At 53.8% G+C, this 23,046-nt stretch overlaps 2 protein-coding genes across 3 annotated transcripts in view; both read right to left on the bottom strand.

Moving 5' to 3' along the window:
- Positions 1-23,046, bottom strand: part of LOC308268624 (leukocyte immunoglobulin-like receptor subfamily A member 5) — a gene marked incomplete at both ends in the record, with an annotated part of 464,412 nt that overhangs the window by 294,947 nt on the left and 146,419 nt on the right. The window lies entirely within an intron of this gene.
- On the bottom strand, positions 375-17,569 carry TTYH1 (tweety family member 1; the record flags this gene model as incomplete). 2 transcript variants are annotated; one of them, XM_080703125.1, is made up of 13 exons in its annotated part: positions 375-408; positions 539-619; positions 959-1,101; positions 4,492-4,584; positions 5,021-5,113; positions 5,295-5,350; positions 5,622-5,697; positions 5,936-6,008; positions 6,716-6,811; positions 9,923-10,143; positions 11,115-11,226; positions 14,317-14,495; positions 17,444-17,569. In XM_080703125.1, the coding sequence occupies 13 exons, from the start codon at positions 17,567-17,569 to the stop codon at positions 375-377; spliced, it is 1,383 nt and encodes a 460-aa protein (XP_080559251.1). The 2 variants fall into 2 exon arrangements, with proteins under 2 accessions (XP_080559251.1, XP_080559252.1); XM_080703126.1 differs by lacking the exon at positions 375-408 and adding an exon at positions 780-825 and having other exon boundaries at positions 581-619.

Below are 23,046 nucleotides of genomic sequence, written 5' to 3'. Positions count from 1 at the left end.
AAGGGGCAGAATCTGGGGAAAGGAGAATAAGAACTCACTGCTTGTAAAATAAAGTCTTCCCTTTTATTTCCAATCAACCCTTTCCAGGTTAGTGCCACCAGGTGAGACCAGGGGCTAGAGCTCACTGGGTGAGGAGGGCAGGGGGACTCCTGGTCCCGCCCCAGCAGAGTCCCTCTAGGGATGGCACCAGTAGCCAGGGACGAGGGCATGGGGCTGTCCGCCTGCCCCCTCCTCTGCCAACTCTGATCCATGCTCTGCCCCTCAGCTATCCCCAGGGCCAAGGACAGGTGGGGGCATTGGGCCAGGGCAGGAGGCGGTCCTGTATGGGGTGTCCGTGGCCCTCAGTGTTAGTGGTCAGAGCCCAGTCAGGCTGGTTAGTGGGGTCTCCTCCGGCAACCAGGGAAGGAGCTGCAGAGAGAGGCAGAGAGAAGGTGCTGACACAGATTGCGGGGCCACCCTGGCACCCGCCCACATGGCACGTGAGCACCCTAGAGTGCTGGGAGAGAGCAGAGGGCTAAGGCCACCCCTGGAAGCTCACCCAGGAGGGGAGGCAGACTCCAGCCTGGCAGGGAGGAGGAGCTCAGATAGAGGACTGCCACTGTACAAAGCGCTTGGATTCCTGCCAGGGCGACAGGGAAGGGGAGGAAAATGAGTGGAACTGCCTTGTACTGTGGGTCCAGAGTCGCCACCCCTAGACCCAGGGGTCCAGGCCCCAACCCCAGGCCTCCTCCCTCTGACCCAGTAGTCCAGAGCCTCTTCCCGCAGACCAGGGCCCATACCTGAGGGTTGAAAGGGTCGTCGTCATCCGTGTCCTCATCGTCATCACTGGGGTGTGATGTGGGGAGCGGCAGAGAAGCAGGATGGGGACCCATCAGGAGGCCACACCCTCCCCCATGGCGGCCCTGGGTGCTGCCTCCTGTCCCCTCCCCTGGGACCCTGCCCTCTCTCCCCTGCTGACCTGGGCGGGAAGAGGGCCCAGGCCCGGGGCAGGCTGCAGAGGGCGGTGGCCAGGGCCCCTGCGGACAGGAGGGAGAAGAGCAGCAGGAAGAGCAGACCCTCCAGGGCATCTTCGCACAGGCCCCGCAGCGCCACGCCATAGTCCTGGGGCGAAGTAGGTGGCAACATTTGCACACGCGCACACCGGGTGGGCAAGAGCAAGCACACACCACCTTCAAGATCAGACCATCCACCCTGCCGTGGTACTGCACAAGTCACCAGGGCTCTCTGTGCCTCCTCTGCCAAAGGACTGTTCTGAGGATGGACAGTCGTCCCATGTGAACATGGCTGCCTCCAGCTTGGGCCTCAGGCGAGCTGCCACCCCTGCACCTCACCCCACCCCCTTTCCCCACACCTCCCCTGCACCTGAGCCAGATCAGAATCTCCACCACCACCCAACAAGAATTGCCCTTCCCTGCCCCATGGTAGGCAGGCCCCTCCACTGCACCTCCACCTGCACCAGGTAGGTTAATCAAGCCGGGTGCTGCCGATGTTTTGAGCAGAGTAATTCTCTGTAGTGGGGCTGTCCTGTGCACTGTGGGATGCTGAGCAGGGTTCCCAGCCTCTACCCACTAGCGCCCCCCCCCCACACACACAATCGCCGAATATCTCCTGGGTCCCAAATCACTGGCTTTCAAGGAACACTGGTGTGACTTGGAATTACACACGCACACTACTCACGCTCAGCAAATGCTACGGGCTCTGATGGCCACCCCTGGAAGTCAGAACTACTATGACCTTAGCTAGGCCTGGTGGACCATGCCTGTAATTCTAATACTTGGGAGGCTGAGACAGAAGGATCTCAGGTTCAAAACTAGCCTCAGCAACTTAGCAAGAGCCTGTTTCAAAACAAAAAATGAAAAGGAGGGCTGAGGGTGTAGCTCAGAGGTAGAAGGCCCATGGGTTTAATACCTGGGATCCCCAGCCCCCAAAACACACACAAAAGAACTCTGGTGACCTGAAAGCCCGGTGGCACAGCTCTGGCTCACCCTGCAGGGACAGACAACCCACTCTGCACCACGCAAGCTCCTTACACTGGGGACTCTGGAAAATCACCGAGGTCATTCAAATGATGGGCGGCTGGCAAGACAGTGCTGGCCAGGTGCAGATGGGCCACCAGGGACCGGGCAGGTGGGTGGGGGACAGGCCGCAGAGCTGATGCAGAATGTGTGGGAGGCGGCAGGGGCTGAGGCCAGAGTTGACCACTAAGGCCCTTGTAGGTCAGGGCAAGGAGCCCAGGTTTTAATCTGTGTGCAGGGGGAATTGCTGGACGGTTTTAAGCAGTGGAAGACCTTGATCCGATTGTTGAAAGGACCCCAGCTGTCATCTGTGGGCGGACAGATGGGGTTGGGCACAAGGGGGAGGAAAGGGGCTCCTGTGGTCACGGGCAGAAGGTGAGGGCGGCCAGGCAGAGGCGCTGTGGGAACACTGGCCAGAGTCTGGATAGGTATTGGAGGAAGGACAAAAAGAACTTGCGGGATGAGGTGGGAGGTGAGGGCCAGGAGCAAAGAGTGTATTCCTGAGTCCCGGCTTGCCTACCAGTGGGGGTGTCTGGTGCTGAGCAGAGGCCCAGAGTGGGGCCTGCCAGAGCAGTGTGGCGTACACACAAGACCCTTTCATCCTTATGACAGCCCTACCAGGCAGAGAGACACTTTTCCTGCTTCAGCCTTTGAAGCCCAGAGAGGGCAAGCCACTTGCCTACAGCCATGCAGCCTGGAAAGGGCAGAGCGTGGCTCCTTGGCTCTTCTTTCTTCATCCCTGATCCCTTGTCCCTGGTATTAACATGTGGGGATGCGAGGCCTGGGGCCCAGTGTCCGCCTGGCCCCTGGGACAGTGCCAGACCAGGGAGGCCTTGTAGAGAAAACAAGGACACCCAGCCTTTCCCAACTCAGATATCCAGCAGTTCTGAGCATGTGCTGGAGGCCCCTGGTCTTCTTGGTGCTATGTCTTAGACTGACCCTCCGGAGTAGAGTTGCCAGATCAAATACAGGATGTCCAGTTAAATTCAAATTTCAGGTGCCTATAATCCCTGTATTTGGGAGGCTGAGATGGGAGGATAGGTTTACGGACAGCCTCAGCAAGTAGTGCGGCTCTCATCAACCTAGCGAGACCCTGTTTGCAAATAAGAAAATTGTGCTGGGGGTTGTAGCTCGGTCATAGAATGCCTCTGAGTTCAATACCCAGTACCACCAAAAACAAGACAAAACAAAATGACCTAACAATGGTTTGGTATAAGGACCAGCCCCAAACCACCAGGGCATACTCAGAGGGAAGTGTCTATGCTGTCTGCTGAATCCCGTATCCCTATCATAGGACAGACCAGAGGTGGGGAGAAAGTGGTGGAGGGGGCCTCCTCCAGGACAGAGGTCCAGGTCTGCCGCAGTGGCAATGGTGGCTGTGGGTGTCTACAAGCCTTCTAGCAGCAGAAGGGTCAAGACTTGGCATTGCCTGGTGGCAGCCAGGGAGGAAGAGGCCAAATGGCCCTCGCAGGGCAGGTCCCTGTCTCCTTGGCTGTGTAGCCGTGGGTAAGTCAAACCACTTTTCCTCCCCCCTTTCCGGGTCTGTGAAATGGGATGGTAATGGTAGCTGCTTCTTCATGGTGTTATTATGAGTCAGCGACCACCCTATGGACCATGGACAGCCAGTGTCAGACTTCTGCCTGCGGGGCATCAGCCCCAGCACTGTGGCCAGCCATGCCTATGCTTTCTAGATTTTTGATTTTTTGTTTTTGTTTCTGTGCTTTTGTTTTTGTTTTGGTACTGAGATTGAACTCGGGCATTTTACCTCCAAGCTACACCCCAGCCCTTTTAACCTTGTTTTTTTTTTTTTTTAAACAGGGTCCCACTAAGTTGTGGAGGGCCTTACTAAATTTCTGAGGTTGGCCTCAAACCTGTGACCTTCCTGTCTCAGCCTCCTGAGTACTGGGATTACAGGCATCCACCACCACACGAGACTCAGGTCTGTACTTTGGAACAGGTCCTGCTGTTTTATGAGGGTGCCTCTTGTCAGTCTTCATAACTGTCCCCTAGAAGAGGGGTCCTCCTTCCTCACCACACAAGTGGGGGAATCTGAGGTTCAGTAACGCTGGGCTGCCTGCAGAGCCAGCTGGAGGAAGTCTTCCCTGCCTAGACCTGCCCACCCTTCACGGGGGTGGGGGAGACACCCTACAGGTGCTCATCCTTGTAGCCTGGCTTCCAGAGCATCATAACTGAGGCACAGAGAATCTGGGGGACCTGACCCCCGGAACCAACCCAGGCTCTCCATGGAGAACTCATCAAGGTGCGCAGCTTCGAGGAGGAGGAGGGAGGAGGATAGAAGGGACCAGGAAGGGTGGGGAGTGAGAGGGAGAGGAGGGAATATAGATGACAGGTAACAGGTAGAGTGGGCAAATGGAAAATACTACAGTAGACAGAAGACAGGTAGATGTCCTGGGTGGGGGGGGGGGGGCGGAGAAGAGCTCTTCGCTGGGAGGAGAACCCCAGAGGGGCGGGTTACCTTGTGCAGGCTACGGCAGTGCAGCAGTGCCACCAACTGGTGGAAGTCTCCTTCGGTCACATTCAACGTCTCTTCCAAGGACAGCAGAGGCTTCTGCCCCGGGAGCAGAGATAGTTATACCACCTGCTACTCAGTCCCGCTCAGGCTCCTCGCAGCTCGGCAGGCCCCACCCCCTCGCCATAGGCTCCACCCATGACCTAGGAGCCATCCATAGAGAACAGCCCAGCTGCGTAGGCCCTGCCCCTTCCCATAGAATCCACCCACAACTTGTGAGCCCACCCACAGGGAGCCGGCCAGCTGGCCAGCTCTACATGCCCCTCCCGCCCTTTTCCCATAGGCTCTGCCTACAACCTTTGAGCCCAACCTTTGAGTACCCGCAGAGATTGGCTCTACATGTCCCTCCCGCCCTTTCCATAGGCTCTGCCCACAAAACGTGAGCCCCCCCCCCCCAGGAGATCTGCCCATCTTTGCAAGCCCCGCCCCCACATAGCCAACCCGCCCTTTCTGTACCCCACAGGTCTTTCCCTACCTGCGCAGAGGCGAACTGGGGCACAGCTTCTCTCTCCAGGCCCTGCAGCTGGGAGTGGATGTTGGCCAGAGCTCGCTGGGACAAAGTCAGCCTCTGCAGAAAGACAGGAGGGAGGAGAGACACCCTAGCTCCCTCTCTACTCCTGAGACACAGGACAAGGGCCCCAGCATGGTCCTCCTCCCCTGCAGCCCAGGAATCTAGATTCCTGCCCTGCCCTTCCCCATGAGGGGCCCACATCCATGGTTCCCCCCATACCCACTTCCCTTGCCCTCACCAGCTGGAAGGGGTTAGTGATGTCCTGGTTGCACAGGAAATAATAGTTCAGGATGTCTAAAGAGGAGGGGGAGAAGAGAGGGGTGAGCATGGGCAGAGCATCCTCTCTGAGAAAGGTAGGAGGTAGCAAAGCCCAGAACCCACTCCCCAGCTCAGGCACCTAGCTGGGGTCCCAAGGACAGGCTCCAGCCACTACCAGTAGCACACTGAACTAACCAAACTTGTGCTTTCCTCCCCACCCTGAAGAGGTGCTGAGGGGTCCTGGAGGGCTGGTTGCTGGCCCTCTGCCCACCCCAGGAGGCCTGAGGCTTGGGGCCCATGGGATCACCTGAGCTGAGCCCAGTCTCCTCCTGGGTCAGGTTCAGGATGTAGGTGTCCGGATTGGAGCAGAAGTCACTGAGGCCCTGAGGGAGAAGGGGGGGGGGGAGGCTCAGACCAGAAACTGTCAATTCTGTACTCCCAAGGTGCTCAGCATCTGCCCCCCAGCCCTCCTCTCTCAGACCCAAGGCTCCAGGCCCCAAACCTCACAATGTAACTGTGTCCCCCACATCCTTCCTCTGAATGCCTAAGGCATTGGGCTTCACCCTACCCCAGGATCTGGGAGTTGAATTTCCACCCTAGTCCAGAGTCCCCCGCACTCACCACAGCTGCAGCTGCCTCTAGCCCCATGGAGCCCCAGCTCAGGACAAGCACCAGGAGACTCATGGCGGTCATCCTAGAAGGGGAGGGGGACTTGACTCAGAGTCCTTAAGCACCCCACCTTGCCTATTACCTTTCCCACTCCAAATCCCATCACTGTCCAACCCCCCCCCCCACACACACACACCAACCTCTGGATCCTGGAGGATCAGAATTAGGGCAGAGGAGTGGGGGGAGGGAGGGCCAGTGGCTGCTGGGGTCACACTGAACATCTGGCACTTGCCCAGTGCAGGGGAGGGGGGCTACAATCCCATGTGGCTGTCAGGCAATCAAGGAGTCAGTGTGTACAGCCCTCAACAGATGAACCCAGAGACATTCTACCTCCAAGTTACACCCCAGCCTTTATTTTACTTTTTGTTTTGAAACAGTCTTACTAGGTGGCAGTTGCTGAGGCTGGCCTCGAACCTGTGATCCTCCTGTCTCAACCTCCCAAGTACTGGGATTACAGCATGCACCACCATGCCCGGCTTCCTCCCCATCTTTCTTGCAAGCATGATGAGTGTGTGGCTATGATGTGGTGAGCTCCAGGCCCACCGTCTCCCCATTCCTCCCCACAGGCTGTCCTGGCTCTCATCTCTGTACCATGGCCCTTTTGCATAAGAGAGCTGAGGGCTGAGGTCCTGCAGCCAGGAAAATGCCTAGATACAGCAAACACCAAGGAAAGCCCAGCCCGGGTCCCTCCCACTGTGGAATGAGCCATCAACCAGGGCTGCCCCGACTCACACGACCACCAGCCACTTGCTCTGCTTCGCCAGGCCCAGGAGGGTGAAGAGGCAGACCAGCAGCTCCAAGAGTAACAGGAGGACATAGGCCAGCCACCTGTGGGGGTGAGGGAGCTGAGGCAGCCGACTTCCGAGGAGGCTGGCAGCACCCCAGGTTCACCCCCAGCAGCGCCTGCAGCTCCACCCTAGCCCAACCTGGCCACGCACCCTCCCTGCCGCCCAGCACCTGTATGCCACAGTCAGCTTATGGGTGAAGTGGGTGCATGGGGAAAATGGACATTGCAGTCATTTGGAGCACAGCTCCTGGAGTCTGAGCGCTTGGGAACAACCTCTGATAGGACCACATGCAAGCTCTGGGACCCTGAACGTACGCGACTGAGCCCAGGCCCCCAAACCCGCAGAGCAGAGAGAACGCAGGCACAAGGAGCTCCCTGCACGGCCCGCAGGTGTGCTGCCCCAGCCTGCCAGCTAGCAGAGCAGCTGTGAAACTGTCCCAGAACTTTAACCTCCTAGCCTCAGTTTCCCTACTAGTAATGGGGAGTGTGACAGCACCCACTCGAAAAGGTCGTTGCTTGGTGAATGAATGAACAGACCTGCAGTTCTTAGAAGTATGACAAACTTGTGCACCCATTTCAATATTAGCTAATGATGGAGGGTAAAACAGAAGAATTGCAGGTTCGAGGCCAGTCTTGGCAACTCAGCAAGATCCTGTTTCAAAGCCAGGCATGGAGGCACACTCTTATAATCCTAGCCTTTGGGAAGCTGAGACAGGAGTATTGCAGTTCGTGGACAGCCTCAGCTACTTAGTGAGGCCCTTAGCAACTCAGTGAGACCCTGTTTCAAAATAAAGAATAAGGCTGGGCATGGTGGCGCACGCTTGTAATCCCTGCGCTTGGGAGGCGGAGACAGGAGGATCGCGCAGGTTCGAAGCCAGCCGTACTGGCTTAAGAGACCCTGTTTCCAAAAATAAAAAAGTATAAAATAGGTCTGGGAGTGTAGCCTGGAGGTAGAAAGGCTTCCAGGAACCCCAGTACCACCACCAAAAAAAAAAAAAAGAATAAAAAATAGGGTTGGGGGTGTAGCTCAGAGGTAGACTACCCATGGGTTCCATCCCCAGTACTGAAAAAAAAAAATCCTGTTTCAAAATAAAAATAAAATATAGGACTGAAGATGTGGCTTGGAGTTAAAACGTCTCTGAGTTCAATCCCCTGCACAAAAAAAAAAAAAAAAAAAAAAAAAATCTTTAGCCAGGCACAGTGGTACACACTTATAATCCCAGTACTTAAAGGCCAGGTGTGGTGGCGCACGCTTGTAATCCCCACACTTGGGAGGCTGAGACAGGAGGATCACACGGGTTCAAAGCCAGCCTCAGCTACTTAGTGAGGTTTCCAACAACTTAGTGAGACCCTGTTTCCAAATAAAATATTAAAAAGGTCTGGGAGTATAGCCCGGAGGTAGAAAGCCTCTGGGTTCCACCCCCAGTACCACCAAAATAATAATAATAATAATAATAATAATAATCATCATCATCATCATCCCAGTACTTGGAGGCTGAGACAGGAGGATCGCAGTTTGTGGCCAGCCTCAGCAACTTATTTAGTGAAACTCTGTTTCAAAATAAAGAATAAAATAAGGCTGGGGATATAGCTCAGAGGAACAATGCTCCTGGGTTCCATCCTCAGTACTACAAAAAAAGATAAAGGAACATAGACCCAGGCCTGATGGCACATACCTGTAATCCCAGTACCTGGGAGGCTGAGAAAAGAGGACCAAAGGTTCGCAGCCAGCCTCAGCTACTTAGTGAGGCCCTTGACAACTGAATGAGACACTCTTTCAAAATAAAGGATAAAAACTAGGGCTAGGGGTGTAGCTCGGAGGTAGAATGCCCCTAAGTTCAACCCCTAGTACTGCAAAAAAGAAAGGAAGGAAGGAAAGAAGGAAGGAAGGAAGGAAGGAAGGAAGGAAGGAAGGAAGGAAGGAAGGAAGGAAGGAAAAAAGAAAAGGAAAGGAAAAAAAAAAGAACACTGTGTTAAAAATCCAGTCTGCCCCCATCTCAGACCCTTGCCCAGGACAGGGCCCGGCAGAATGTATTGACTGAATGAAAAAAAAAAATCAACAGTGAACAAAGCAATAGGACACCATCCTGCTGGCTGTTGGACAGGGGGTCGGACAGCTTATCCTCGACTCTCATTTATTTATTTATTCATTTACTTATTTATTTATTTGTAGGTCTGGGTACGGAACCCAGCGGCATTCAACCTCAGAGCTACACCCCCTGCCCTCTTTTTTATGCTTTATTTTGAAACAGGGTCTCGCTAAGTTTTAGAGGGCCTCACTAAGTAGTTGAGGCTGGCCAGGAACCTGTGATCCTCCTGTCTCAGCCTCCCAAGTACGGGGATTGCAGGCATGTGCCACCACACCCGGCTATCTGCACTTCACTGACGTCTTTGCAAAGCTTGCAGTGTGCCAGTCCCTGCCCTCAAGAGATACTAACTCACCCTCCACAATCCACTAGGGGAGCGCTACCACAAATCTCGCTTTATAGGTAGGGAAACTGAGGCACGGGAAGGGGAAAATACTGTCTTAAAGGCAGATTGTTAGGGAGCAGCGGCCCAGAACTCAGGTTCCTAATCACACAGGGTATTCTGTCTCTCCCCACCAGCAGGTGCTAAGTAAATATTTGCTGGGTGAACACACGTGTCCCATGGGGAGTGAATGAGTGGGTTACTTGCAGGCTCGTCTGGGAACAGTAGTGTGCAGAAGAGTGAGTCAAAAAATGGGGGTACATAGACGAGTGCAGTTAGAATCAGGGTGTGTAGGTGAGGGTGGGACTGGATCCCTTATGACAGTTGACATTTGGGGCTGGAGAATTCTCCGCTGGGTGGGGGTGTCCTGTGCATTGTAGGATGTCAAGCAACGCCCCTGGACTCTACCCACTAGATGCCGGTGGTACACTTGCTCTCTTCAGCCCTATTTTTTAGTCTTTATTTTGAAACAAGGTCCCACTAAGTTGCAGAGGGCCCCACTAAGTAACTGAGGCTGGTCACAAACCTGCAATCCTCCTGTCTCAGCCTCCCGAGTGCTGTGATTACAACCATGCACCACCACGCCCAGCTTGGCACCCTTTCTCTCAGTTGTGACAACCAAAAAAAGTCTCCAGACGCTGCCCGGTGTCCCCCCTCCCTCCCGGGGACCCAGCTTCCCTCACCTGTACTCCTCCACAAAGGACACGTCTTCGGCCACTTGCAAGGGGCTCAGGGGTACTCCCTGCCAGAAGGCCAGCCCCTGAAGCTGCTGGGCCACAGTCTCTGCTTGCCTCCGAGCCCCCCGAGCTGCAGCTACCAGCTCCGTGCGCTGGGACAGCACCTCCTCCAAGGTGGTCAGCTCTGTCCGCACTGCCTCGCCCAGCCTCTCCACTGTCTCCAACACCTGGGGAGGGCAGGGTCTCAGGCCCCAGGGACAAAGTCCTCTGGAGTCCCAGGTGGGGGTGGTGCGGCTTCAGGGGTGACAGTAGCAGGTGTCTAAGATCTGGGGTCTGGAGCAGCTGAAGACTGAGGAAGGGAGGGATCTGGGCAGGATCTGGGGTCCTCCTGATGGAGTTTCCACAAGTAGCTCTGGATTGGTCAGTAGCTTGAGCCTGGGGTAAAGGTTCCAGCCCCCGGATTGGGATTAAGTTGGTGGTCTTAGGTCTGAAGTTGGCATCTCCCTTACCCTTGTCCAGGACCTACAAGTGGACATGGATTTTTTTTTTTTTTTTTTTTTTTTTTTTTTTTTAGTATTGGAGATTGAACTTGAACTCAAGGGCATCCAAGCTATAGTCACAGCCCTTTTGATTTATTATTATTTTGTAATTTTGAAATAGGGTCTCACTAAGTTGTTAAGGGTCTCACTAAGTTTCTGTAGCTGACCTTGAGCCTACCATCCTTCTGTTTCAGCCTGCTAAGTACTGGGATTACAGACATGTGCCATAGAGTCCCGGCTCACACATTTAAGGTTTTAGGTAGAGCAAGGTGTCAGCTCCAGAGCCTGGATTTCTTGTCCCAGGTTCAGGGATGGGGTCCCTGGGCTTACATTTGAGTTAAGAATCAGGTTTGAGATCCTGACCTGGCCTCAGGGCAGGGGCTGGGCCCCTGTGTTTGGACTCTGTCTGCTTTGGGCTGCTAATTAAAAGTCCAGGCCTGGGGCTGGATGTGGGTCTGGGTCTGAGCCAGGTCTAGATTCAGCACCAGGTTCTGAAGGTTGGGGCTAAGGGTATGGTCCAAGGTTCACAGTTCTGAGTCTGGGGTCCTAAGTTTCAGGTCTTCAGTTTCAGGCTCTGAGCTTGGATCCCTTTGACCCTGAATGTAGGGCCCCACAACCCCGTGTAGGGGACCAGTCCCGGTATGGGTTTGGGGTCTTACCAGGTGGTCAATGGTGCTGAGTGTGTGGTTGGCATGCAGCAGTGCCGAGCTGAGCTGGGACACCCCATCACTTGTCTCACTGTTGCCATAGAAACCAATGCCGATGCCAGCGCTAGGGAGGGGAAGAGAAAAATCTCAACCAGCCTGGGACTCTGGGGGCCACTATTCCCCCAAAGGCACCCCTTCTACCCCACCTCTTCATCCACCTATCCCGGCTCACGCACACCCCATTGGTCCAGCCCACCGTGGGAAAAGAAGCCGCCAGCATGGCCCCCACTGGTTGCCAAGGTAACAGGAAGGCCTCACCCCCTCGCTGCAGGGACGTCATTGTGATGCTAATGGTGGGTGGAGTGGTGGAGGGGAGGGAGCCCCAGATTTAACTCACACCTCCCCGGAGGGGAGCCCTGGCCACACCCATCCCTTGCCAGAGACAGGTCTTCCTACCACCTGTCCCCTCCATCCTTTGGAAGAGGCCAGCATTCTCAGCACAAGTCCTAAGAGTCTTTAGAGCCCTGAGTATCTGTCCCATCAGGGGCCCAGATGGCGCCAGCCCCTGCCACCTGGGGGTCCCTAGGAGTGCTAGGTCACCTACCCCAGCCACCACCACCTCCTGGGGACATGGGCCTAGAGCCACCTCCCACCCCACTGGAGGAGCCCAGCGTCCAGCCGCCTGGGAGTAAGGGAATGTGGGAGAAAGGGAGGGCTGGAGGAGGGGCAGGTGCCCCCACCCTCCCCAGACAACACAAAACACAGAGCTCCATTGTGGAGTCCGGGTATGAGGACCCCTCCTCCTCCCCCAGTCCGTGCCCCGTGGTGGAGGGGGCGAGAGCCTGCCACCCTCACGGTTCCCAGCCCCAGCTACGTGGGGCCCCCACCCCCCATTCCTGGGATGGGCGCCCGTGGCCCCCCTCCATTGTTCAGAACCCTACAAAGCTCCTCTTGTTCCCAGGCCTGGGTGGGGGGCTGGGGCCCACATCTCTCCCCCACTGGGCCTTTGTCCACCTCCCCAGTCTACCCCCACTCTGGAGCGCCTGATGAGGAAGTATCTTGGATATAGGGCACCCAGCCCCCCCTACAGCCCCAAATGGACACCCCCTTCTCCCTTCAGGGATGAAGTATGGCCCAGGGCCCAGGCTGGGGTGAAAGCCCCAGGCCACACCCCTAGCTGCCATAGGGTCCTCTGCAGGTCTTTGGCCCTCCAAACCCTGTTTTTATTCTTTTCTTTTTCTTCTTTTCTTTTCTCTTTTTTTTTCTCTTTCTTTCTTTCCTTTTTTCTTTCTTCCTTTTTTTTTTTTGTGGCCCTGGGGATTGAACCCAGGGGCATTTTATCTCTGAACTATACTCCCAGATCTACTTTCTTTTATTTATTTATTTATTTATTTATTTACCTTTTTTTTTGCAGTACTGGGGATTTGAACCCAGGAGCATTCTACCTCTGAGCTACATCTCCAGCTCTATTTTTTTATTTTTTATTTTGAAACAGGGTCTCACTAAGTTGCAGAGAGCCTCCCTAAGTAGCTGAGGCTGGCCACGAACCTGCAATCCTCCTGTCTCAGCCTCCAGAGTACTGGGATTACAAGTGTGCATCACCACGCCTGGCTCCCAGCTCTGTTTTTTATTTTTTTATATTGAAACAGGGTCTTGCTAAGTAGCTGAGGCTGGACACGAACCTGTGATTCTCCTGTCTCGACCTCCCAAGTACTGGGATTACAAGCATGCACCTCCAGTCCTGGCTCAAGCCCTCAATTTTCTAATCTGTGGCTTAGGACAGTTCTCAGTGACCTGGTGGGTACCATCCCACCAGGGAGGGGGCTGGGCTAGTATCCCCTCTTGGAAATTTGAGTATTCACTGAAGCAGCCCCTGAGCTCCTTGGAGGATCAGGGAGTCCTCCCAACGTGGGTCTGAATCTCTACTCTGTGCCTTAAAGCCATGGTGCCTTGAAAAGTTAGTTGCCTTTGCCTCCTCCCTGAGCCTTTCTCTGTCCAAACTGGGTGAGGCAACCCTGACTCAGACAGTTTTCATGAGAAAGATTTAGGGCTCGGAGCAGGTGCTCCAGATTGCAAACGTCTATGTTCAGTCTATCTCCTAGTGGGATAGAAGCTGCAGCTACAGTCAGTCTTTGGCACACAGGGCATGTGCAGTAGTTGCTGGACGGATGGATGGATGGATGGATGGATGGATGGATGGATGGATGGGCAGATGAGCAGATGGATAGATGAATGGATGGATGGATAGATGGATGGATGGATGGATGGATGGATAGATGGATGGATGGATGGATGGGCAGATGAGCAGATGGATGGATGGATGGATGGATGGATGGATGGATGGATGGGCAGATGAGCAGATGGATAGATGGATGGATGGATGGATGGATGGATGGATGGATGACATCACTAGTTAACATTTACTGAGGACAACTGCGAGCCAGGCACTTTCTAGAAGAAGGTGAATGGTGCTATAAAACCCATTTTACAGATGGAGAGACTGAGGCATGAAGCAATTATATCACTCCCCTAGGTCACATAGCTGTACAGAGAAGAGTACCAAAACCAGGTACTCTGACCAGTGCTGTCCTCTTTCTTTCCTTCTTTTATTTCTTGCTCTATAAATATATTTTTTTTCATTTTTTTTTTTCTTCTTGGTACTGAGGATTTAACCCATTCTATATCCAAGCTATACCCCCGGCCTATTTTATTTTTTCATTTGTTTTGAAACAGGGTCTCACTGGGTTGTTGAAAGTCTTGCTACATTGCTGAGGCTGTCCTTGAACCTGCCATTCTCCTGTCTCAGCCTCCCAAATATCATGATTAAAGGCATGGGCCACCACACTTGGCTTACTTTGTTTTATTTTAAAACAGGTTCTTGCTAATACAGAGGGCTTCACTGGACGGTTGAGGCTGGTCTCAAACCTATGCTTCTCTTGTCTCAGTCTCCCAAGTACTGGGATCACAGACGTGCGCCACCACGCCTAGCTTCACTGCTGTCCTCTCAACTCTGTCCTGCCAGGCCGGCTATCCTGGAGACAGTCCTTTCCTCTTTCGAACCTCAGTTCCTCCACCCATGAAATCAGAATGCTTGCGGACGACCTGGTAGTCTCCTCCCTGTCTCCAACCCCCATGCCTAGGACACCACCAAGAAGGCTGGTAGAGAGTGTGGGGAGCCCTATCCCCATGGCCCACCGCCCTGGGGCCCCATTACCAGCCGACGAGGAGGGCTGCGATACAGCTCCAGGTGACACAGCCTCCCCCGGGTGGCGGGCTCTTGGTCCCAGGCGGTTCGGGGGGCCGGCAGCAGCAGAAGCGAATGAGGTAGACAGCGATGAAAATGAGGCTCAGGCCCAAGCCCAGGCCCGCCAAGGCCACCACCAGCAGCAATGCCTGGGGAAGGGGGTGACATCAGGCCTCGGAGCCCATCTCTGGTCAGACAGGAGCCAAGCCTGACCTGAAAGCAGTTGGGTTTGGGAGGAACAAGGGGTCCCCAGCCCCTCCAGGCTGGCAGCAGGGCTCCAAGACTTAGGGCTGGGTGGCTTTCACCTGGGAAGCCCCCGCCAAGCATTCCAGCTCTGCTCAGCGCTCCAGTGGCTGTGTGACCTTGGCCAGTGTCCTCCCTTCTCTGAGCCTCTGTTTTTTCGTCGTTGCAGCCTGGCAGCTGAGAGGAAACATTTCCCAAGGATCTGTGGAGGCTCCCCAGAACTGCGTGGGATCCAGGGTGGCGGGCGCCCGGGCCAGTGCCACACACAGGAGGTGGCTCCTCCCTGCTCTGAGCTTCAACACCCACTGCAGTGTGTGTGTGTGTGTGTGTGTGTGTGTGTGTGTGTGTGTGTGTGTGACACTCAGAGATAGGGGCCTGGAGGGACGGAGGAAGACACAGCAGGACACAGCCAAAAGAAGAAAAAGACACAGAGATAAGAAGGAAAATGACAGAGGCTGAAGGAGTCAGAGGAACAGAGGGCCAGAGACATAGTGCGGACGGACCAAAGGCTAGGAGAACAGAGACAGGCAGAGAACAGGTTCACAGCCGAAACTGCCTGGCAGAATAAAGGGCGGTCCCCGAGGCAGGGTTTCCAGCAGACCTCTGCTGTCATATCCCACCCCAGGCCCAGAGTGGTGCAGGATTTGCCTGAAGCCACACAGCCCATGGGGCGGTGCCGGGCTCAGAATCCTGCACTCCCAGGCTTCTTCCTCTAAGCCCCAGCCCCAGCGTGTGTATGTGTGTGTTTGTGTGTATGTGTGCGAAAGTGCTATGTTTGTCTTTCTGGCTGTGAGACTAGACACTTTATCTTTAGTCTGCCTGCCACAAGATGAGGATCACTGGAGTGTGTGAGGTGTGTGTACCATGGTGCTCATGTCTGCAGGTGACAGGGCACCTGCGAGCATTTGTGTGCTCTGGGTATAGTTCCTTAAGTGTAAGTGGTGTATGTGTTTATGAGTGTGTGTGTGTGTTTGTGTAGGAATAAGTGTCAGTCAATAGGTAAGTGCATGTGAGAGTGTATATGTGAGTATGTGAGTGTAAGTGTGTGAATATATGTGAATGAGTGTGACAGTCAATATTTGTGTGCATATGTGTATATCTACATAGATGTAAGTGTATGAGTGCGTGAGCAAGTTTGTCCATGCATTGCATGCGAATTAGCATGTGTGTGTCTATAAGCATCCAAGTGTGCACAAGTACGCATATGCAAGTGTGCATGCATGCAAGTGTGTAAGTGCAAGTGCATGAGCAAGTATGTATGTGAGCATGTAGAGTGAATGTGAATGCATACATGTGTACATGTGTATACAAGTGTGTACATGTGAGTTGTACACGTATATGTGCACGCTTATGCATAAGTGTGCATATACATGAGTATGTGTACCTGTATACGTGTTCATGTGAGTGTGTGCATGTGTACTCATGTGACTGATATGTGTGTATGTATGTAGATGTGTGTGCATGTGTATGTGTGTGCACATGTACAAGTGTGTGTATACATGAGCATATGTATATAAACTGTGTGCCCCTGCAGGTGCGCATTCCTGAGTCCCCATTGGTGTGTCCACTTGTGCCCACGGTGGTCATCTCGGTGGAGGGGCATGTTCTGTGCAGGGCCTGTGTGTGCATGTCCCTGGCTATGATCCTGGCTGTCCATGGGAGGGTGGAGAGCCTCTCTGAACACCTCGTGGGGTCCCTGGGGCCGGTGGAACCGCAGATGTACTGGGGGAGGACTCCGTGGCCGCTGCCAGGGGTAGGTGGACGTCTGGAGGTTGTGATTGTGTAAGAGGCTGTGGGCGAGGGGATGGCGGTCCTGCCTGGTGGGGAGAGGGGGCGGCGTGGAGTCAGCACGGAGGCCCGCTCAGGGCTGTGCCAGCCGTGACCCAAATAGCTGGCATACAGCATGCATCCCTGCTGTGCTGGGAACCCCACTCCTCCTCGGCGCTCCCAACTCCAGCCCCTTTTCCCAGGAGCAACCCAGGACAGGTGGAGGGGTTCTGACCCTACAGGCTGGGCCCAGGACCCACGCTGGGGGCATCAGGACTCCCAACCCCCCAACCCCGTCCCCAGTCCCCGCCTCAGCCAAGCCTTTCTCCTCATTAATCTCGAAGTCGAACACTCGAATTAAACTGGGTCAGGGGCCAGTTCTTTCTCCCACTGGAGCGGCAGCTGGGCCCCCTTCCCTAGGGACCTCTGCCTCTGTGATGTTTCCACACCAGCCCCACCCTCCAGGACCCACGTCTATCATCGCCCCCTTCCCGAGCCTCACCTCATCCCCGCCTGCACCCCTTCTATCCTGGGGCAGGCTGGAAGCGACCTCTTCAACACCACCCCATTTCCCCAGCCTTGGCCCCAAAGCCCTGCTTCCCCACTTCAGGTTCTAGTCCGGTCCCAGAACAGAGCACTCCCAGCCTTCCTCTTCTCCACCATTATCGGGTCTGCTTTCTCGGATCCCACCTTGTCTGGGTCCCACCTTGTCTGCAATCCTATGGGGGCGGGGTCCTCTGTTAGGACCCACAGAGCGGACCTTCCGTCCGATAACCTCGGCTTCCCAGTCAGGTCTTGGAGACCCGGGAACCCAGCTGGCCCCGTCCCCTCCCCTTCAGGACTCCAGGTCCAGGCCCCGGGCAGCCCTTGCATGAGGGGCAAGGGGCCTGATCCCCAGCACCGGTGCGGGGCTGGAGAGGGGGACTTCCAGGTAAGGGCGCCCTAGCTCGTCCACCGTCAGGTACCCTAAAGTCCGGACCGCCCCCATCCCCCAGCCCTGGAGACACAGGAACCGTGACCCAGCCTTCTCCTCCCTGGGGCCCCCCCAAGCTCCGGTCCAGGGGTCCCGGGCCGCTCCGGGTCCCACCTGCTGGTATTCCTGATCTCGGGGCGCGAAGCCGCTGGGCACCGGGCGGAGCTGGAAGTCGGCACGGGGCAGCTGGTGGAGGAGATGCACCCAGGCCGAGGGCCGGTAGCCCGGGGGCGCCCCCATGGCCCCGGGAGGGAGCGGGCTGACCGGCCGGGAGCCGCGGAGCCGAGCGGGGCGCGGGCGGAGCGGGGTCTGCGGCCCAGGGGAGCGCGGGAGGGCGGGGGGCGGAGATTGGGGGGCGGCTCGGCGCTGCCCCTGGCGGCCGCGGGGGACACTGCGGCGCCCGAGGCCGCCCGCGCTCCGCCCCCTCCGCCGAGGCGCCCACCTGCGGCCGCGCAGGTGCGGGATGCTCCAGCCGCAGCCTCAGGAGAGCCAGGCTGTGCAGATTTTGAGGCTATTAGCTGTCCTCGTCCGTATGGGGTCCCCGATGCTGTGATGTCACCCCGAAACAGAGCGAACCCGTCATCTTGAGGAAGAACCGCTCCAAGTAAAGGCCGCTGGTAATTGCGCAGTATTTTACAAGAAACGGCCAGGTCCATCAATGAAAATCCCTCACCTCTGTGCATAAGCACGCCCTCGTCTGTAAAGAACGCCTCTGTTGGGTAAAATAATCCCCCTCCCACTCGCACGTGTGTGTGTGCGTGTGTGTGTGTGTGAGAGAGAGAGGGGGGGGGGTCAGGCACGAGGGATTGAACCCAGGGGGGTTCTATTTCCGACCTACATCCCCAGCCCCCTTTTTAAATATTGAAATAGGGTTTCACTAGGTTGGGGAAGGTCTCCCTAAATTCCTGAGGCTAGTCTCAACCTGCGATCATCCTGTCTTAGCCTATCAGAAACTGAAATTACAAGATTGCACCACCACACCAGCCCCTTCCACTCTTTCTAACTTGTTTAAGGACTACTTTTTTTGTTTGTTTGTTTTGTTTTCGGTACTGGGGATGGAACCCAGGGGCATTCTGCTTCCGAGCTATATCCCCAACCCTACTGTTTATTCTTTATTTTGAAACAGGGTTTTACTGAGTTGCAAAGGGCCTCACTAAGTAGCTGAGGCTTCCGAGAACCAGGATCCTCCTGTCTCAGCCCCCCAAATGCTGGGATTACAGGCCTGTGCCACCACCACCCAGCTTCCAACCCAATTCTTTATTCTTTTATTTTTGAAACAGGGTCTCACTAAGTTGCAGAGGGCCTCATTAGGGAGCTGAGGCTGGCTGGGAACCTGCGATGCTCTTGTCTCAGCCTCCCAAGTACTGGGATTACAAGTTGTGCCACCATGCTCCTCCTCCTCCTCGTTGTTGTCGTGGTCCTCCTCCTCTTCCCCCCCCCCTCCTCCTCCTCCTCCTCCTCCTCCTCCTTCCCCAGGGGCATTCTACCTCTTAGCTACACCCCACCCCAATTTTTTATTCTTTATTTTGTGGCATTGGGGGTTTAACCCTGAGGCATTCTACCTCCAAGCTGCATCCCCAGCTCAATTTTATTTCTTATTTTGAAACAGAGTCTCACTAGATTGCTGAGAACCTCTCTAAGTTGCTAAAGCTGGCTTTGAACCAGCGATCTTCCTGTCTCAGCCTTCCAAATACTAGGATTAAAAGCTGCACCACAGCCAGGCGTGGTGGCGCACGCTTGTAATCCCCACGCTTGGGAGGCGGAGACAGGAGGATCGTGCAGGTTGGAAGCCAGCCTCGCTGGCTTAAGAGACCCTGTTTCCAAATAAAAATATAAAAAAATAGGTGTCTGGGAGTGTAGCCCAGAGGTAGAAGGGTTTCCAGAAACCCCAGTACCACCAAAAACAAAAACAAAAACAAAAAAACTGCACCACCACACCCAGCTCAGGACACAGTTCCTATATATGCAGACCTTCCTGTGTATATAGACTACTCTGGAATGTGTGTAAAAATCTGTGCACAGTGTAAAGTGTGGCTTGGGTTCCGGAAGGCAAGCCTCTGTAGAGAATTGCCTCAGCCCATGTTGACTAAGCCCAAGGCATACATTCCACTGCATGGAGACTTGCAGAGCTCTCTGACACAGATTTATTGACTTAACCATGCCCTGCCATCATTCCCTGTCTGTTTCTCCTGGGCAGGACAGGTGGTTATTCCAGGGTGGCTCTTGGACAGTTCTTGGGTCCATGGCTGAATAGCAATCCCAAGCGGTCTCAAGTTCTAGAGGTATAATTCAGGACGCGAGAGCCCCTGGCAGAGGATGGCGCAGACCACATGGCGGATGCTATTTCATTTCAGTCGGCGCTTGCCATATAGGAAGAGGGACCCAGCATCGCCAGATGTTCCAAATTTCTAAGAGAAGACACAAATCTGGATATTTTTAAAAGCAAAATCCCTCAGCTTTTAAATGTTAAACTGATTCAAATAAAAATGTTAAACTGATTCAAATAAAAAAAATGTATACTGTGTGGGCTGAATCAACCTGTCTGTGGGTTGGAGCTGGCTGGTCTGTAAGCCCTGGTCTAGCCAGATACTGAGTAGCACAGGCTTGCAAGGGGCCAGCAGAGGAGGAGGGCCCCCTCCACCGAGCTGTGAAGGAGCAGCAAAAAAAAAATAATAATAATAATAATAGGAGGGAAGCCAGGGGGCTCAGAGACATGGCCTCCTCCAGGAAGACCTCCCAGCCGGCACTCCCAGCAGAAAGAGAAGGCGGGCCTCAGGCAAAGGAATCCACGTGAGCTTCCTCCAGAGGCTCAAACTCTCGGAGGCTCACTGGTTTACGGGGTGTTGGGACAATCCCAGGAGCAAGTTCCATGTGCTTGGTCCTGTACCTAGCACATAGTAGGTCCCCAATAAGTGCAATTAGCGATCAAAGCCGTCACTGTGATTCACTGGCCCATCCACCCCACACACATTTATTGATTGTCTACTAAGCCCCAGGCACTGCTTTCACCATCTGGGGTAACAGAAACAAGCAAAAGAGTCGCAGTGTCCCACTGAGGCAAGGAATGTTCCGGGATTGGGAGAGGCGGGCTCAGGTGCGAGGAGATGACACCCAGTATTTGGAAGTCTAACACAAGAGGACTGAAAGTTGGAGGCCAGCCTCTGCGATTTTAGTAAGATCCTCAGTAACTTAGTAAGACCCGGTCTTTTTTTTTTTTTTTTTTTGGTGGTGCTGGGGATGGAACCCAGGGGCATTCTACTTCCGAGAAATACTCCCAGCCCTATTTTTTTATTTGGAAACAGAGTCTCACTGAGTTGCAAAGGGCCTCACTAAGTAGCCGAGGCTAGCTGTGAACCCGGATCTTCCTGTTTTAGCTTCCCAAATGCTGGGATTACAAGCATATAGCACATTCCACCATGCCCGGCTAATATCTTGTCTTAAAATAAAAAATAAGAAGGGTTGGGGATATAGCTTGGAGGTAGAATGCCGCTGGATTAAATCCCTAGAACCACAAGAAGTAAAAATTGAGGGAGACAGACAGACAGACAGACAGACAGACAGCAGGCTTTGAGAGTGTGGTGGGAAGATGCTAGTTGCTTCTTAGGGGAGATGCTCCGTAAACGAGTCTCCCTCCAGGAGGGCAATGTTTGAGCAGTGACCCAGATGAAGGATGCCCTTTGTTCATGAGCTTGGACTTTGCAGCCAATCCAGCTCTGCTGCTCACCAGCCCCGTCACCTTAGACAACTCCCTCAACCCTCTGTGACTCAGTTTCCACATTCTGTAAGATGGAAAGACTGGCAAGTGGAGCCAGGCGTGGGATGAGGACAACTATAATACCAGCACTTGGGGAATCGATACAAGAGGATCACAGGTTCAAGGACAGTTTCAGCAACTTAGAGAGACCCTGTTTCAAAAACAAACAAACAAACAAACACACAAGGCAGGGGTAGCATAGATGTAGAATGCCTCTGGGTTCAATCCCCAGTAATAATAATAAAAAAATAAGATTGAACAAGTGAACGGTGTAGAAGGTCCCCAGAGTGAGCGTTCAGTCTGCATTAGCTACTTATTATGATTGGTTTGTTTGTTTATTTCTTTGTTTGTTAGTGGTACCAGGGATATAACTCAGGGGCTTTCTACCTCTGGACTACACTCCCAGCCTAATTTTTTTTTTTTTTTTGGTGGTACTGAGGGTGGAACCCAGAGGCTTTCTACCTCCATGCTATACTCCCAGACCTTTTTTTTTTTATATTTTATTTGGAAACAGGGTCTCATTAAGTTGCTGAGAGCCTCACTAAGCAGCTGAGGCTGGCTTCAAACCTGTGCGATCCTCCTGTGTCAGCCTCCCAAGCGTGGGGATTACAAGCGCGCGCCACCACGCCTGGCAAATTTTTTAAAAGTTTGAAGCAGGGTCTCCCTAAATTTCTGTGTGTCTCACTAAGTTGCTGAGGCTGGCCTTGAACCTGAGATTCTGTCTCAGCCTCCCAAGTACTGGGAATACAGACATGGGCCACCACACCCCGCCTTTATTATGCATTTGTTGAGCACTTATTAGCTATCTGGCTCTATGAGCCACCATGCCCAGTTTATTGCTTATTTTGAAACAGGGCCTCCCTAAGTTGCTGAAGTTAGCCTCGAACCTGCAATCCTCCTGTCGCAGTTGACCTAAGACACAGAGCTCCCAGTTCCTCAGCCCTTGGACTTGGACCAAATTGTACCACTGACTTCCTGGGGTCTCCATCTTGAAGACAACATGTTGTAGGACTTCGCAGGCACTGCAATTGTGTGATCCAACCCCCTCTGCTGTCTGTCTATCTGTCTACCGTTCCTGTCAGTTCTGTTTCTTTGAAGGGACGTAATGAATACAGCTGGGTTTGACCGCAATGAGATCCCAAAGTAGCCGTGAGTGGCCCCAAATACAAAGACAGAAAGGCTGAACACCAGAAACGTGTTCACTATTGGTACATTACTGGTGTAGATGTACTTCAGAGCCACATCTGCAGCCCAATTTTATTTTTTATTTTGAAGCAGGGTCTCACTAAGTTTCTCGGGGCCTCACTAAGTAGCTGCTGAGGCTGGCCTCAAACCTTGGATACGCCTATCTCAGCCTCCCAAGTACTGGGATTATGAGCATGCACCACAATGCCCAGCTAGGAGTTTCTTAGAAATCTAAACCTACGTCTTCCCAATGAGCTAACAATTCTGCTCTCAGGTATTTACGTAGAAGAAACAAACGCATATCTCCACCCCAAGGATTGTGCAAGAATGAATAGCAGCACATTCATGACAGCCTCGTGTAAGAAATCGCCTACATGTCCATAAATAGGAGGATAGAAATGTATGGGATAGCTGCACAATGGAATAGGTCACAGCAAGAAAAATATATGTATGAAAAAACACGGATGGTCCCAAAATTATTCTGCTGGGTGAAAGAAGCCAGACACAAAAGAGTGCACACTGTGTGCATCCGTTTTGACAGTGTTCTAGAAGACACAAAGCTATCTGGCAGAAAAAATTAATCAGAACAGTGGTTGCCTCTGGGAGTGTGGGATCCAGGCTGCCTGGGAAGGGCTGAGGGTGTTTTCTGGGGCTGATGCCCATTGTTCTGTATCTTGATAAGGGTTTGAGTTACACAGGGGCATGCTTCTGTGGCTCACTTAAGATGTGTGCACTTTGCCAAGCATGGTGGCGCACGCTTGTAATCCTAGCATTTGGG

This window comes from Muscardinus avellanarius, assembly GCF_963383645.1.
Source record: "Muscardinus avellanarius genome assembly, chromosome: 10".
Lineage (NCBI taxonomy): Eukaryota > Metazoa > Chordata > Mammalia > Rodentia > Gliridae > Muscardinus > Muscardinus avellanarius.
This window is presented reverse-complemented; position numbering and strand designations above follow the sequence as displayed.